The sequence below is a fragment of the Myxocyprinus asiaticus genome, chromosome 20 (genome assembly GCF_019703515.2).
Source record: "Myxocyprinus asiaticus isolate MX2 ecotype Aquarium Trade chromosome 20, UBuf_Myxa_2, whole genome shotgun sequence".
Classification (NCBI taxonomy): domain Eukaryota; kingdom Metazoa; phylum Chordata; class Actinopteri; order Cypriniformes; family Catostomidae; genus Myxocyprinus; species Myxocyprinus asiaticus.
In genome coordinates, this window is record NC_059363.1 from 6,931,338 (window position 1) to 6,947,276 (window position 15,939).

At 36.5% G+C, this 15,939-nt stretch overlaps 1 protein-coding gene across 1 annotated transcript in view; it reads left to right on the forward strand.

Annotated features, from left to right (window-relative positions):
• Positions 1–15,245, forward strand: part of LOC127411464 (consortin-like) — a 45,485-nt gene extending 30,240 nt beyond the window's left edge. The window contains exons 9-11 of the mRNA XM_051647048.1: positions 5,163–5,740; positions 12,791–12,932; positions 13,047–15,245. Of these exons, the coding sequence (XP_051503008.1) occupies positions 5,163–5,740; positions 12,791–12,932; positions 13,047–13,255 (929 nt within the window). The 3' untranslated portion in view covers positions 13,256–15,245. The remainder of the gene's footprint in view (positions 1–5,162; positions 5,741–12,790; positions 12,933–13,046) is intronic.
• The last annotated feature ends 694 nt before the right edge of the window (positions 15,246–15,939 follow it).

Sequence of the window (15,939 nt, forward strand, 5' to 3'; positions counted from 1 at the left end):
GAATAGAAAATAAAAGTGTATATATAGAAATACACAATAGGACAATATATATATATATATATTCTATACCATACCTCTTCTGAAATTACATTCCCTTGCTTCTGTATATAACAGATTTGTATTTGTATATTGTACATATGTACAATATACAAATACAAATCTGTTATATACAGAAGCAAGGGAATGTAATGGCAGAAGAGGTATGGTATGTTGGATAAATATAATAGACTAAGCTGTGAATTGCACATTAATTATTGCTCTATGGGGCAGTTTTAACTGTTCATGAGATGATAGCTTGAGGGAAAAAACTGTTCCTGTGCTTGACTGTTCTGGTGCTCAGAGCTCTGAAGCATCGGCCAGAAGGCAACAGTTCAAAAAGGAAGTGGGCTAGGTGAGTGGGGTCCAGAGTGATTTTTCCAGCCCTTTTCCTCACTCTGGAAGTGTACAGTTCTTGGAGGGATGGCAGGGGGCAACCAATAATCCTCTCAGCAGTCCGAAGTGTCCTTTGTAGTCTTCTGATATCCAATTTCGTAGCTGCACCAAACCAGACAGTTACTGAAGTGCAGAGGACAGACTCAGTGACTGCTGTTTAAAAAGCATCCCAGGGTGATACCTCAAGAAGTTGGTTGAGAAAATGTCTAGAGTACATGTCTGCAAATTCTAGGTAAAGGGTGACTACTTTGAAGATGCTAAAATATAACACAGTTTTGATTTATTTTGGATTTTGTTCAGTCACAACATAATTCCCATAGTTCCATTTATGTTATTCCATAGTTTTGATGACTTTACTATTATTCTAAAATGTGAAAACAAATTATAATAAAGAATGAGTAAGTGTTTCAAAACTTTTGACCGGTAGTGTATATTAGGCATTGTTTTAGTAAATTCACATTCAAGTCCGGCTCCATTACACATTTAACATTTGTAATATGATGTATTTCAGAGAGAAACTGAATATTTGACAGGAAATAATCAGGTTTTCATTGGATGGAAACTTGGTAGGCTATGATTTTATTGGTTGGTAGTATTCATCTCTGCCCACATGCCTTGGTTACATCAGCAAAAATGTGGATGAAATATTATGGAAACAAAGATTTATTTTTCTTTAGATATTTAGCCATTTTTTTCTAGAGACATTTAAGAAAGTTAATAGGCAATTAAAGATGTAAACCTTACAGCTTCACTTCGAGAATCATTGTTACCACCTGCAGACTAGGCAACCCCCTTGTCCCCTTCCTCTAAACACACAGTTAGAGTTCCCTGCCGTCCCTTCAGGCCATGCCTTATTGATGAGTCCTCTCTTTTTCACTGGCTGGACCAGCTAATGTGGAGCTGGGCTATGTTACCGTATTACTTGCATTGAGTTCCATGACCCGGTTTCACTTTTACACTAGACCTGGCAGCACCACACACACATTTTCTCACTTTTGCTGCACCCTCTGTCCAGCCACCTGTTCTTAAGTATGTTGAGCACTCTGTCTGCTTGGCCTGGACTCCAGTAGCAGGTGCTAACACAGCAGCATTACCCTGTGACAACCATGGTTTAGAGATTAATTGAGTTTCTTCGGCTTGCTTGTTCATGCAGAATTCTAGTCCTAAAGTTCATCTTAATATTATGTCCCCTGTAAAACGTTACTGTGTTCTTAAAGTTGGCTTGAACTGTGGCTTATGATTGTATGATGTGAAAGAAAATAGTAAAAACCCTTTTGCTATTGTTGTATGTTCGGTAGGGGTGCACCGATTTAAAAATTCTTGGCAATACTGATTACAACCATTTACCTTTTATGGCTGATAACTAATGTGATGACCAGCATTAAAAATCTATACATTTTCTGTTTTAAAAATGAAAAACTAAAACACACTGAAACCCTAATCTAGAGTTTTACATGCTAAAAATGAATTCAAGAATAAGATTATTGTCTGTATGGTATGAAAGATGGATAGACATTTATTTAGTTTGGAGGTTGGTGTGAAAAAACTGTATATATGTTAAAATTAGGGATGCACCGATGTATCGGCCGCCGATATTTATCGACCAATTATTGACCAAATTAAAACCATCAGCCTATCTGTTATAAGCATGAAAAAGCTGATATGAAAAAAAAAATGATGGTTTATTTATAAATTATTATACATTTTTTTGTCTCCAATTTGGAATGCCCAATTCCCAGTGTGCTGTTAAGTCCTCGTGGTGGCGTAGTGACTCGTCTCAATCTGGGTGGCGGAGGTCGAATCTCAGTTGCCTCCATGTCTGAGACCATAAATCCGCATATCTTATCACTTGGCTTGTTGAGCGCGTTACTGTGGAGGCTTCACGCTATTCTCCGTGACATCCACGCACAACTCACCACGCACCCCACCGAGAGTGAGAACCACATTATGGCAACCATGACAAGGTTAACCCGACGTGACCCTACCCACCCTAGCAACTGTGCCAGTTGGTTGCTTAGGAAGCCTGCCTGAGTCAATCAGCATGCTCTGGATTCGAACTTGCGACTCCAGGTGTGGTAGTCAGCGTCTTTACTTGCTGAGCTACCCAGGCCCCATTAATTATCAACACACTTTGTAAAAACTCTGTGAATTCAAATGCACAATCCAGAAAAAATAATAGCCACAATATAAAGAAGTGTTGGCACTCCTAAGTAAATAGTAATATTACGTTTTCATTATTTTCTCACATTTTTCTCACATTAATGAGGAATTACCGTTGTTACAGACATGACAGTTGTGAATGTGGCACTTACGTTTACATGATGAGGGAAACCATCCAAAATGCTTTGATTCACTTTGACTTCTGAGACATTGGTATGGTATCCATTATGGCTGCACGATTGATTGTGTTATGATTAAAATCAAAATATGGTCTTGCATGATTATGTAAACTTAAAAGGCTGCTTTTTAAAATGTAGGATTTATTTCAGTGCTTCATGTCAGCACTGTGTGAGCAAGCGGCGCCCTCTACCGGTCTGGAAGGCAATATCGATTATTACATCACGATAGAATTTAAAAGGGCGTTTTGTTCCTTTGGTTAAAACATTTTATTTTTCCATGATGTGGTTGACATTTCCATGGAATTTCCCAACATATGCATAATATTAATTTGTAATGTTCATTCATGTACTGTACAGTACATACATATAAAACTGCAAAAACAAAAGTGAAAGAATGTTTTAGAAGTACAAAATAACCTTTTTTCACATCAGTCATCATGCTATGATATTTAAAAATGTCTTTTTTTTTAATCTTTTGACCTTCTATTTATCTTTCATTATGGCTGGTTCTCTTTAATATTTTGGCCTGTCATGTATTTAACAGATCCAATCTATATTCAGTGAAAATTATTGTTAGAACAATAAAAAAGCTTTTGCACCTCTTTGTACATTTTAAAGCATAAATCAGTGATCTGATGGCAAAATAACGTATGTGGGGAAAATATCGGTATTGGTGTCGGTGTATAGTTTTTGTTACAATCGGTATCGGCCAAAGAAATTCATATCGGTACATCCTAGTTAAAATGGAACAAATAAGCCCTTTAAAATGGCTTTCTGGAATACTTGATTGTTATTTGTCAGCCGCAGTCAAATGTTTTTGCATAATGATCACTTAACTGTAAAATTGACCGTTGTCACAGGCAACCACTTTTCTGCATAACTGTACCATTTCTCTTGTCTACCAGTGCAGATAATTGAAAACAAATTACTAATTTTGACCCTGATATATCTGTTCTCTGATATATGAGGTTGGAACAAAGACAAAAGGAAAACATAGATCTAGTAGTTTTTCTTCTTCTATGCTCTAAATATGGGCCAACCCTGCCTGAAACACTTCAGTACACACTCATTTAAACCTCTGACAGTACATTTGAAGAGGAAAAGGGACATGACATGAAACCTTTGGTGTGATGACATTGAGTGCATCTGTTTCACATAAAACTGAATTATAAAGGGAATTGGACCGCCAGGACAGCGCTGCAAGATCTGTGTTCTGAAAAATTAGTCCTCAACAGACGGAAGACAGCAAATTAAGAGTAGTTTTGTAGAAATTCAAGGCGAAACTGTATTAAGCCCAGCATTGCTTGTAGCGTATATCTTTTGAGTTTCGTGGTACCAGCACTCTTAACTGTAAACTCTCACTGTAGCATGCTGACATCATCCAGGTCCTGTCTCTGAGCACCAAAGCTCCCATTGTGCGTTTATGACCACCGATGGAGCACAATACAGAGTTAAGAGTTGAGGAGTCCTGCATTATTGATTGGCAGGGCTTCAGACAGCAGGGTCGTGATATATCAATAGTGATTGATCACTTGGCATTGATCTGTTCTGTTGTATACAAGGGCTTGATAGTCAAAAGATCACTAGGTTGATAAACTGAAACAAAGTCAGAAATAGTACAGGCAGAAGAGGGTGAAAGGCACCAGGTATGTATGGAATAGCATGTTACCATACTCTTCATACTATTTTTGCGGTATGAATACTGTACACACTATGCATATTTTTTTGTATCCATGGAAAACCTTTCAGACTTTCAAACCATTCAGACTGATCAGAGTCAGACTGTCAAATTTCATGTCAAAAGTCTCCAAAAAATTACCCTGTTTACATTCCTGGTATTATACATTGTATACAACAATCCATAGGTGAACAATATTCCAAAGAAAAATTTGTGTCTTTGCAGTTTTTCATGAAAATGTAAGAACTTTCTCTGCCTCAAAATCAATTTCCGCTGACATAACCAAGACCTCTTATTTTTCAACCCATCCTCTCCAACCACCTGTCATAAAAGGACTACTTTTCACAATCCACAGTTCCTAATGGATAAAATCAAGTCCCAGCCATCATTGTGTTTTATTGTTGAATATTCTATTTTGCTCAAAAATGTCACATTACGGAAGTAAAACGGGTTGCGAAAGCTTCATGTTTACCATAAGTAATTTTTATGCAAAATGTAATATCAAACAATCAACATAGTGAGTTTATGTTGATAACACTGCATACAGCTGTTTTAAATGTTTTTTGTTGCATGTTTCGTATGCTGTTTGACAAATAGTTGATAGTATATTCTGTGGAGTATTCCATTCCAAACATAGCATTTGACTCAAAAGAATGTATATACAATAGCTTTATAAGAACAGCTCCATCTTTTGCTCTCTCCATTTAAAACAGGGATGGTTATGGAGGAACACAGTACATATGAAACACTCACCCAGCAGGAAGTCATCCAGCCTGATGATGGTAGCATCACCACCCCACCATCCCAGCAGAGTGAACAGCAGCATGACCCCTCCCACGTCCCGGCCACGCCCACTTCCTCCTCAGCTGTGATGGGCAGCTCCTCCTCTCCAGCCTCTGAAGATGCAAGAGAAAGAGATGAGAGAGTGAGTGTGGTGGCTTCCCACCAGGATGCAACACCGCAGACTGAGCATCTTCCATCTGAGCTTCAAATGGACACTGCCAACTCTGGACCGGTGATGGAGGGGACAGGGGACACTGTGGATACAGGCCAGGATGTGGTGGAGACGGTCACACACACTAAGGAGGAGGGTGGAGGGGAGGAAGAGAAGGTGGTTGAGGAGGTTCTGAAGCTGGAGAAAGGACGAGAAGATCAGGAACCCCTGAATCAGGCCATTCATGAGAATAATCCTGAGTTGGATCTGGAAGAGGATGGGCACGGGGTGGAGACGTTGGAAATGACGAATGTGTCCACGCTGGATGACATGGCTAAGCGCATACAGGTGGAGGAGGTGAGATATGGATGTCAGTTTCACACGTCGGTTCAATTTAGTTCTGATTACAAAGAGGCTTATTTAGTACGTTGTGTTTGGCATGGCTTTGTTTTGATTACGCAAATCAGATTAAAAATTCCTTCTAATTAGGCTTGAATGTTTTTCTGAGCTTTTCCTGACTCCTAGATTGGAAGCGCTTAATATTCTTCATAAATTATTAATATTGTGCAATCATGACAAAGAAGTCTATATTTTCTGTGCCACTAGCATCACCAAACAGAGTTGCAGAAAAAGAAAAAAAAAAAATATTGGTTACCTAAACACTCCACTCTATTGGTTGGACAAACAGATTGTTCAGCCCCAAACTCACGTCATTGATTGAGATGCTCAAACAATCAACAATGATTTGATATATTGAGTATTGACAGATGATTGTACTGGCGATATAAATTTAAGCAATATCGTAAATATTGGGATTTTAATGCGCTTTTTATTTTTTTACATTTTTTAAGAGTGCGTCATTTGACTAATTTCACGATCCTTGTAGGGCTGCACAATTAATGAAAAGTTACATCTAAATCACAATATGGTCATAAGAGATTATTTAACCACAAAAGACTATTTAAAAGCTACACTATGTAACTTTTGGCCTTCAAGCGAAGTTTTAAAAATAAAACTGCATGTGTCTTGCGGAAGAACATTGTTATGGTAATGATGTAAGTTGTGGTTCGGCTCTGCTCCTCTGTGCGGATGAATGTGGTTCGAGGTACCGGTGTGCACAAGGATACAGGACATCTTATCAGAGTGAATGGACAAATAAATAATGAAAGAAAGGAAAAGACAGATATCCGAAAACATGTCATCTGAGGAGGTAAGAGCCATATCTTGCGCTGTTGTTTTGAATTATTGGAAACATTCATGTTTTGAAATAAATGACATTACAAAAGTTAGGCAACATTCGTTAACATTAGATATAACGATTGCTAGTCTGATAAGGTCAAAAGTTGTAAAGATTTATAACTACAGGGTATTCTGGCCAAATATACCATGGTAGTAACTAATTTATAGATTGTCATTGTTACAAACCAGTGGTCAATATCATTTCAAGACTCATATGTCCTTGGCAAGCCTAGAACTAAAGGATTTATTTATATAAATTATTGCCGTTATAAAGGATGTGTGTGTGTGTGTGTCTGTGTGATTACACAACAATACATAAAACGTATCAATAAAATATCTTACCTGTTGAGTAAGAAAAAAAGCCATCTTTGGGTTGCTTTTAAATCCTTTCAGATCTCGGAGTTGTACACATCTGAAAAGCCAAGGCGATGTTGATTCGGGTTTTATTACTGACTCTGTCGCTTTCCCTTTTTGCTTGTAGACTCTGCTCTGTTTGGGGTTTCTTTGTTTTTACAACCAGTGATTCCCCAGAGGTTTGCTGTTTTGAATTATCCATGGTCAATCTTTCTTGTTCGTTCAGCTTCACGCTACTCCCACACACATGCTACAGTAGCCGGATCTTATTTTATTTGTGTACGGATATGACGTGAAATGCACGGGCGAATGACGCATGTATGCGATTTCCCGCGAAATCCGTCCCGACAGCTCTAAAATATAAATAATTACATTTCAACAACATTTCAGACATTAGCGCAATTCCAAACATTTGTAACTGGTAAGGTATTATACAAATTAGAGGTCAACCAATAGTGGATTTTGTCGATAAGATAATTAAGATTGTGGGAAAGGCCAATAACCGATTAATCGGCTGATAGTTTTTAAAATTGATTTTCAGAATGTCAGAAGAATTTCTTATTTTATCCTTACTATGATGGGCACAGAAAAAGAGTCCTAAATGAGTAAAATCCCAGATGCAGTTTATTGTTCAACCAATGGGTTGGCGCATAACGCAGGACTTTTAAGCATAAACAAGCCCAAAACACACTGGGGACTCTTTGTTTGAAATGACGAAATGATCAAAAAACTATCGGCATGTAAAAGTCATGTTTACAGTGATGCACTTGCAATGCAAGTCAATTGGACAAGGCATTGCACATAAATAAACATAAAATGCAGTTCACATGAGACTAGAATTACTAACCTTGTCTGTGCATTGTTATAATCATATTTTTCAACTCTTGTCAGGATCATGTAAAGTCGGTAAACCCAGTAACTTTCTCCTAGTACGTGCAAGGATACTAGAAAGAGAAAACTAAACCCACAGGAAATACATTGGTAACACATTTCCGAAGTTCATTCGCATCAAAGTAGCCCCACTGCTAAAAGGACAATCAATTTAGACAACTTTACAATTCAAATAAAACATGTTTTTGTACAGAACAATTAGCATAAGTGCAACAAAAGTACAAGCTTCACATTTCTGCTTTTAAACTCTTCAGTACACTTGCCCCATAGACTTCCAGTGTAAGTGCATTACTGTAAATACGATCTGACAAGTCGAAACTATGAGTGTTAATTGACAGTATGCCACAGATGCTGTTGATAGAGCTTAACTTGTATTTAGCCCCAATCAATCCTTAAACTCATCTTTAGGGACTTGTCTGTGGCACCCTCATCTGGAAATTTAATGCACAAATAATTATGGGTTCCTTGTTGATGTTCCTGGCTTTTTGAAGCTCTGCATGTGATGTTTAATCTCAACTACCCAGCCTTGTAATTACCACTTTCACTTTCTTGTAAGTTGCTATGGTAACTAAGGAAGCGTCTGATAAGAACAAATAAACTTAGCTGTGATTCAGAAAGCCGGTTGACCTGAAGAGTGACCTTTCCCCTGAATGACAGAGCTGAATGATTGTAACAGACAGCCTTGTGTGATGTCATAATGACACAATCACCCTCAATGAGACAACTGACAATAGAATATGGACCACTATTCTGTACTACACCCAATACAGGCTAGATTTTAAAGGAATGTTGATTGTTGAAAAAAAGTTGTTCTGTCACTGGGCTCTTGCGGTCGTGTCAAGTGACCAGTGAGCGTCTTTTACTGAAGAACTGACAATACATCATGCTGATCTTAGTTAGCACATCAATAAGGAGACATTATACAGACAGAAAGTTATGTGGACACCCAGTATGTTTTTTAAGTGTATCTAGAAAGTAGGGTGGCTGTTGGCCGATGTAATCCTGATGTACTTGTATATGGCAATACTATGATAGCAAATGACCTTGTCTATGAGGCGTATGTAAATGAGGCGTATATACAAAATTTCTGCAATTAATGAACAATAATTTTACACAATATTTACTCGTTTACTCAAGTATAATGTTCACTCAAAAATATTTGAAAACAAAAATGTGCACTCTGAAGACTTCTGTTATCCAAGCGGACAGGGTTATTATGCAGATAATCTTTAAAATGCCAAATTTTGGCTGATATTGGTTTTGATATGGGATTGGGGGCTCATCTGTTCCTTGCCATTCTATTCTAAAGACCGCTGAGTATATACAGGGTTGGGAGGGTTACTTTTGAAATGTAATCCACTACAGAATACAGAATACATGCTGTAAAATGTAATTTGTAATGTATTTTGTTAGATTACTCAAGTTCAGTAACATAATCTAAATACTTTGGATTACTTCTTCAGCACTGGTAGATTTTTTCACTTGTTTTGACTATAAAAACTCTGCTAGTACAGTAAGACAAAATACACATGTTAAAAATACATTCTCTGAAAAACCTAAATATCTTATGCAGTGTTGTTTCTAAAACAAGATAAATCAAATTGATCTTGTTTTAAGGATTTTTTGATATTTTTACAGGAAAACAATACAACAGTTATTATCAAGAATAAGATTTTTGCCCTAATATCAAAGGTCTTACTAGAAAAAAAGAAATGATGATCCAACGTGAATTTTATTGATTAAAAAAAAAAACTTATCGTGCCTGGTAACGTGTGCATGTAAAATGGCTAGAAATAGCATTTTAGCTTAGCATAAAGCTGACAATTTAGACAAGGTTTATTTCTATTTCTTCTGCTCAACTTCAAACTTACTTCTCTGTCTGCTCGTATGAATGTAACACATCATAAGAAAGTGTTTCACCGCTGTTCAAATGCACTTTGGATCGCATCATTTATATGTATAAATGTTTTCCATCTGAAAGGACTAAATATTAAATGAAACAAATGACAATAAAATGCAAAGTAATCTCTTCAGTAATCAAAATACTTTTTGAATGTAACTGTATTCTAAATACCAATGATTTAAATTGTAACTGTAGTGGAATACAGTTACTTATATTTTGTATTTTAAATACGTAATCCTGTTACATGTATTCTGTTACTCCCCAACCCTGGGTATTTATTAGTTATTGGTGTAGAATCATGTCTTACTAGTCTGGTCATCAGTTGATTTAGGTTTGTGGCCAGTAATTCAATATGAATAGCCTAACTATTAACTCACTGATTATACATCCTCAGATGTGACAGTCAAACCAAAACATGAAGTTTTTCTGAATTAGAAGGCCATAAGAGTGCATTTGAGGAGTTGGAAACAAATGTTTCATTAGGTTTAGGGGTAATACCACTTCACTGCTGCTATTTTTGGACTCTTTATTTTGATCTCTTATAATGGTGCATTGGGGACACTTCATAGAAAGGTGTTTGTTTATAGTTTTTTGTATTATTATTTTTTTATGGACAATAGTGAAGTGGACATTAGCTCTGGGTGTTTTTTGGGACCACGTAGGCATGAACTTTTGTGGGGGGAAAATAAAGTACTATAATAATAATATACTGTAATAGCAGTGTTTGAGGCATTTTGTTTTCTATTAGAATTTGCCAAATATGGGAGCTCTCTGCATGAACTGAGTTGACACTAAAACATATATATATATAATTTTTTTTTTTTTTTTTTTTGGCAAATACAATCCTGAGTAAATTTTGGGATTGTATTTGACCTGAAATAAACTTAAAATGTGTACTAATTTCAAAAGAGCACAGCACAGACTAAAAGTTATTCTTCCCACAATTAAAATGTAGATGCCTGCTTTATCTATCAGTAACTTTAACTCCTTTGTTTAATGCATTTGTATTCGAAAGACAGTAATTTTAGTGATCTAATGTTTGTTGCATTATAAAGGGACATTCCATATCCTCACACCATCAGGTCAGTTATGATGAAATCAGTGTATGTATCTTTAGTCTCTGTGGTCATAAGATCGTAATAAAAAGATAAAAACAAAAATAAGAATCATATGATTTTATCTTATCTTTAAAAAGTTTGAGAATCCCTAGTAAAGGGCTCTTTCATTTAAAACTTAATAAGGCTAAGACGTTTGAAAGCGTTTGCATTCTCAAACGTTGAAAATGGCATGTCAATTACACTATGTCGGTCTCTCTAAAAACTTCTGAAAACATTATCTCATCTTCATAAAGACTCTTTTAACTTTGCAAAATGCATATGTTCTTGAACATATGGACTATGATGTTGAAAGAGTACAGTTCTTTACCTTTGAAGCTTTTAATATTATGCAGTAATAGTGATAAATGGCTTTTACTGTATATTGGCCCTCTATGCTGCCTTGATCTAATGAGGCTGCACACAACCATTAATATTCAGATTTATTCATTGAATTCGGTATTGATTGGCCACAGGGCAGCTGTTGACTCAGGAGAATGTCCACTCATTCTCAGTGATCATTGTTCTTTAGTAATCTGACCTCTTAGTGACCTTTTCCATTCCTCAGCGGCTGGTGATGTAACACGACTGACTCCTCTTTCCTGACCGTCTCCAATACTTTCATTTACATTTGCATTATTTATGAAGTGGGGTAAACCCAATTCAGATGGAGTGCTGGGCAAATGGATTCCAGCTCATTGTTGTGTAACGAAAGCCATACATTATTAAACATGCTTATTCAAGATAAGAAGGATTTATTAAATGTGGTCTTGTATATCTACAGTATGTATGTGTTTTTGTTTTCCTTTTCATTTTTTAATGACAACATGTACATTCATATTTTGTCAGTTTATTCAATTAGCAGAGCATTTTTAGTCAAAGTGACCAAAATGAGGAAAAAATGCAAACACATGCGACTAATTATAAGGAGACTGCACCATTAAAGGAATACAGTCATTCACCCAAGATGAATTCCTCTTTCTTCCATGGAACTTCAAAAAAGTTACTTTTCAAACTGTCTGAGCTGCTCTTTCTTATACAATGAAAGTTGACTATAATTGAAAGCTCTAAAAAAAAAAAATGAATATTTTATTCACTGAAAATGTTTAATTTATTTTGGAATCTGTAACAAATTTCTACCTATTGTTCTATATGTTTGAGACAATATCCACACTTATACGTTTTGTTTAAGTTTATACTTCTCATTCACACCTGAACAACGTTTTCCTCCACCGAAAATGGAGCGTTTTGAAAACATTCTCCAGTACAGCATACTTTGGAAAATGATGAGATATGCAAACTGAAAACGTATTAGTTTGGAATGGATATGGTCTGAATGCATGCACATGTAATTGAGATTTGAGTGCTTTGGTCGAGGTGAAGATTTTCAGCAAATAATGATTTAAATATCTGTTTTTCCTTAACTTTATGGTAGTATAAATAACCGTCTTCTTACATTGGATGAAAAAGAGCTGCTTGGACATTCTGCAAAATATCACTTTCAGCGTTCCACAGAAGAAAAAAATAATAAAACGGGTCTAGAACAACGAGGGAATTTTCATTTTTTAGTGCAAACATCCCTTAAACAGCACAATAGAAAATTTCAAAGGTTTTACCAGAACTATAGGTTGGCACTTTCTACAGATTTCAGAATAAATTGTATTTGTGGGTAAAGTGTATGTAATTTAGTCTAATGCATCACCTGCTTGCCAAGCTCATAGAGACATCTAGTGGGTGAGCTGTGTTAGAGCAGAGCTTCTCTGATTTTTAAGAGTAAAAAAAAACTGCTTAATCCCTCTTGGCTCTTTATGAAATCAACTATGAGAAGATGTGACCTTAAGAAAGCAGTTTTCTTTGATGTGGCAAGTTCAAATACCACAACAGATCATTGTTTTTACTCAATATTGCCTACCCTCTGCCCTTCAGATCAATCCAGCTGCAGGCCTTGTGTCTATCTTAAAGAGAAGGGTATCTCTGGAAGGAGCCGACAGTTCCACCCATGCTGCCCCTAAGCCCGTCTCTAAACGGAAGGTCCGTTTCCGAGAGCCTGAAGAAGGCCTAGACCACGGTAAGAAGCAGGACCAGAACCCAATATTGATGTCATCGTCATAGTCATTGTTGGAGTGTTTACACTGACCATATCCTAATTCTGTAATAATTATGTATTGTTACTGATATTCAGATGAGGTAGGCGGAGACTCATGGCTGCTCCTCCTCTTGTTGTGCTTGGCTACTGTGGTGATCAGTCTGGGCGGAACTGCACTCTACTGCACCTTTGGAGATGCCCAATCCAGCGTGTGCACAGACTTCTCCCATAACATGGACTTTTATATCAGCCGGATGCAGAGGGGCATGGACGAACTCAAACACTGGCTGTCCCCGAGCTCATAGCAGGACACAAAGGGCAGTTTGGGATGGACCGGCTGTTCTCAGTAGCCTCCATGATCTCTGAAGTGATCTGGCAATTTATTCAGCTGACAACAACAATGGCATGATATATTTGATGCTGAGACTTTAGAAAAAATCCAGATATAGAAGACTTGGCTGGATCATGCTGTCTCAGAAGAAGCCTTCATAATCTATGGCCTGTCTTTCTGGTCCTAAAGGGGACGTCTGTCCCCCAGAAGACTTTGGAAACCACTTGGCCAGTTTTTGACTCAAGTAGCCCACTGTTTACTGCCATCAACTGAACCTCATACAAAGAGACTTTGTTTTTAAAGTCTCAAATCTAAAATCTTAATATTTGGTTGATAGAATTGTGTCTTTATTCATTCAAAAGTGATTGGATGTGTTTGGAATGGAATACTATTATACCTTTAACGAAATACTGCACAGTATACACTTTATTCAATTTTTTATTTTTTTACAATACAAAGTAAAACATCCCTGCATTGCTGTCACTTTTCCTTCAGTAAGTGGCATCCAGTTATCACCTCGAAAATTTAATTCAGTATTTAATATTTATAAATTCGAAATGATTTTTTTTTTTTTTTTTTTTTGCATTTTGAATTAAATTAGTTCAAATTAAATTTATGCCATTTAAATTAAATAAAACTAAAATAAATTCATAAAAAATTATAGCAATTGGAGATGCAATAGGTTATTTGGGTATTCTATGCATACAGAAAATTTTCATTCTGTGCAAAATACGCATATACTGCAGAAATAGGAAAAATAGTATGCTATTCCGAACATAACCAATGGCCATCATGGTACTAAATAATAGACAGAATAATGGATATAACCATATTTAGCCTGGACGTAGCATTCATCAGTGGCATGCATGGAAATATGGAAAGCAATATTTGTATACTGAGATGTCATTGCAGATGGAAAGTCTTTAAATGTGAAGTGTGAAATTTTTTCAGTGTTAAAACACTTATCCCAAATTAATATGCAGACACAACTATAATTTAGCCATTCGTACGTTGTGGTGCTATCAAACATTGCTCTGTTTTTTGAGCATCTCAACCAGTCTGACAATGCAACAATGGTGTGAGTTTGGGCCGAGGTTATCTGTTTGTCCAGCTAATGGGAGACTTGGGGGAGTGTTCGGGAAATCTGTTTGGAAAGTCATTATTTTTGCAGTTCCATTTGGTGGCGTTAGTGGCATAGAAATTGCACACTTCACCTTTAAGATGAGCATGGCTGTAAAGAGAATGTCATAAATTTTATATAATAGCTCAGGCATGTGTCCTGTTATTTTTCTTAACAGTTATTTCATGGTATTTAAAGACTTTGTTTTTATGTTATTATAACATGACCGCCTGTGTTCGATAAATCTGATTTAAAGAAGTCACATTTATTCTTATTTTGTTATTGTCTTAAGCGCATCGTGTTTGTTCTAACCAATGTGTGTCTCAGAGAACTTTTTTAATTTTGAAGCACAGTCTTTCAATGGTTATGTCAACATATGTCTGCTGTAATGTGTAGATTTAACACATAGTTGTCCTTTTGCTGTGCTCTGCTCAAGTTCAAAAAGGTACTGGGCGAGAACAGTAAGTCTTTAAAACAAAAATTTTTCTTCTTTTTTTTTTCTTTTTTTTTTTTTTTTACACGTTGTCTGGCTGGTTCAGATGACCAATTAATGTCTTATTGTGTGATTTTTCAGTATTTATTTAATGCAGAAAGTCTTAGAATCACAATGTTCTGGTGCATGCGCTCTCTCTTTTACACACTGTACAGAGACAGTTTGAAACTTTGTAATCTTATGTTTGTTTTTTTCTTAATTTTGTGTACATATCATGTAAAGATTGCTGTATTTCCTTATTTTATAGTTCAGATCTGTTGAGTCATTGTCTTGAGAGAAAATGTGAAAGTAAATACATTGAGATGTTTTTGACCAAAAATACCTGGTGAATAAATCTTATTGTTGGACTAAGATCTGTTTGTGTTATTTGACTCAAGTGCAGACATTTGTAAAACTGTATTTTATGTATTAAGAATCTACACTCACCGACAACTTTATTAGATACACATGCACACCTACTTATTCGTGCGATTATCTAATCAGCCAATCGTGTGGCAGCAGTGTAGTGCATAAAATCATTCAGATATGGGTCAGGAGCTTCAGTTTATGTTCACATCAACCATGAGAATGGGGGAAAAAATTATCTCAGTGATTTCGACCGTGGCATGAATTTTGGTGCCAGACGGGCTGGTTTTCATGCACAATAGTCTCTAGAGTTTACTCAGAATGGTGCCAAAAACAAAAAAACATCCAGTGAGCGGCAGTGCGTGAAAATCCCAGGAGATCAGCAGTTACAGAAATACTCAAACCAGCCCGTCTGGCACCAAAAATCATGCCATGGTCGAAATCACCGAGATCAAATTTTTCCCCATTCTCATGGTTGATGTGAACATTAACTGAAGCTCCTGACCCCTATCTGCATGATTTCATGCATTGCACTGCTGCCACACGATTGGCTGATTAGATAATCGCATGAAAAATTAGGTGTACATGTGTACCAAATAAAGTGGTTGGTGAGTGTCTATTCATCAAATTATCCATCTGCATGCAAAATTCTGCACAATTTAGCATATGCATTAATGTTGCAGTCCTCAGTTAGTAAGTG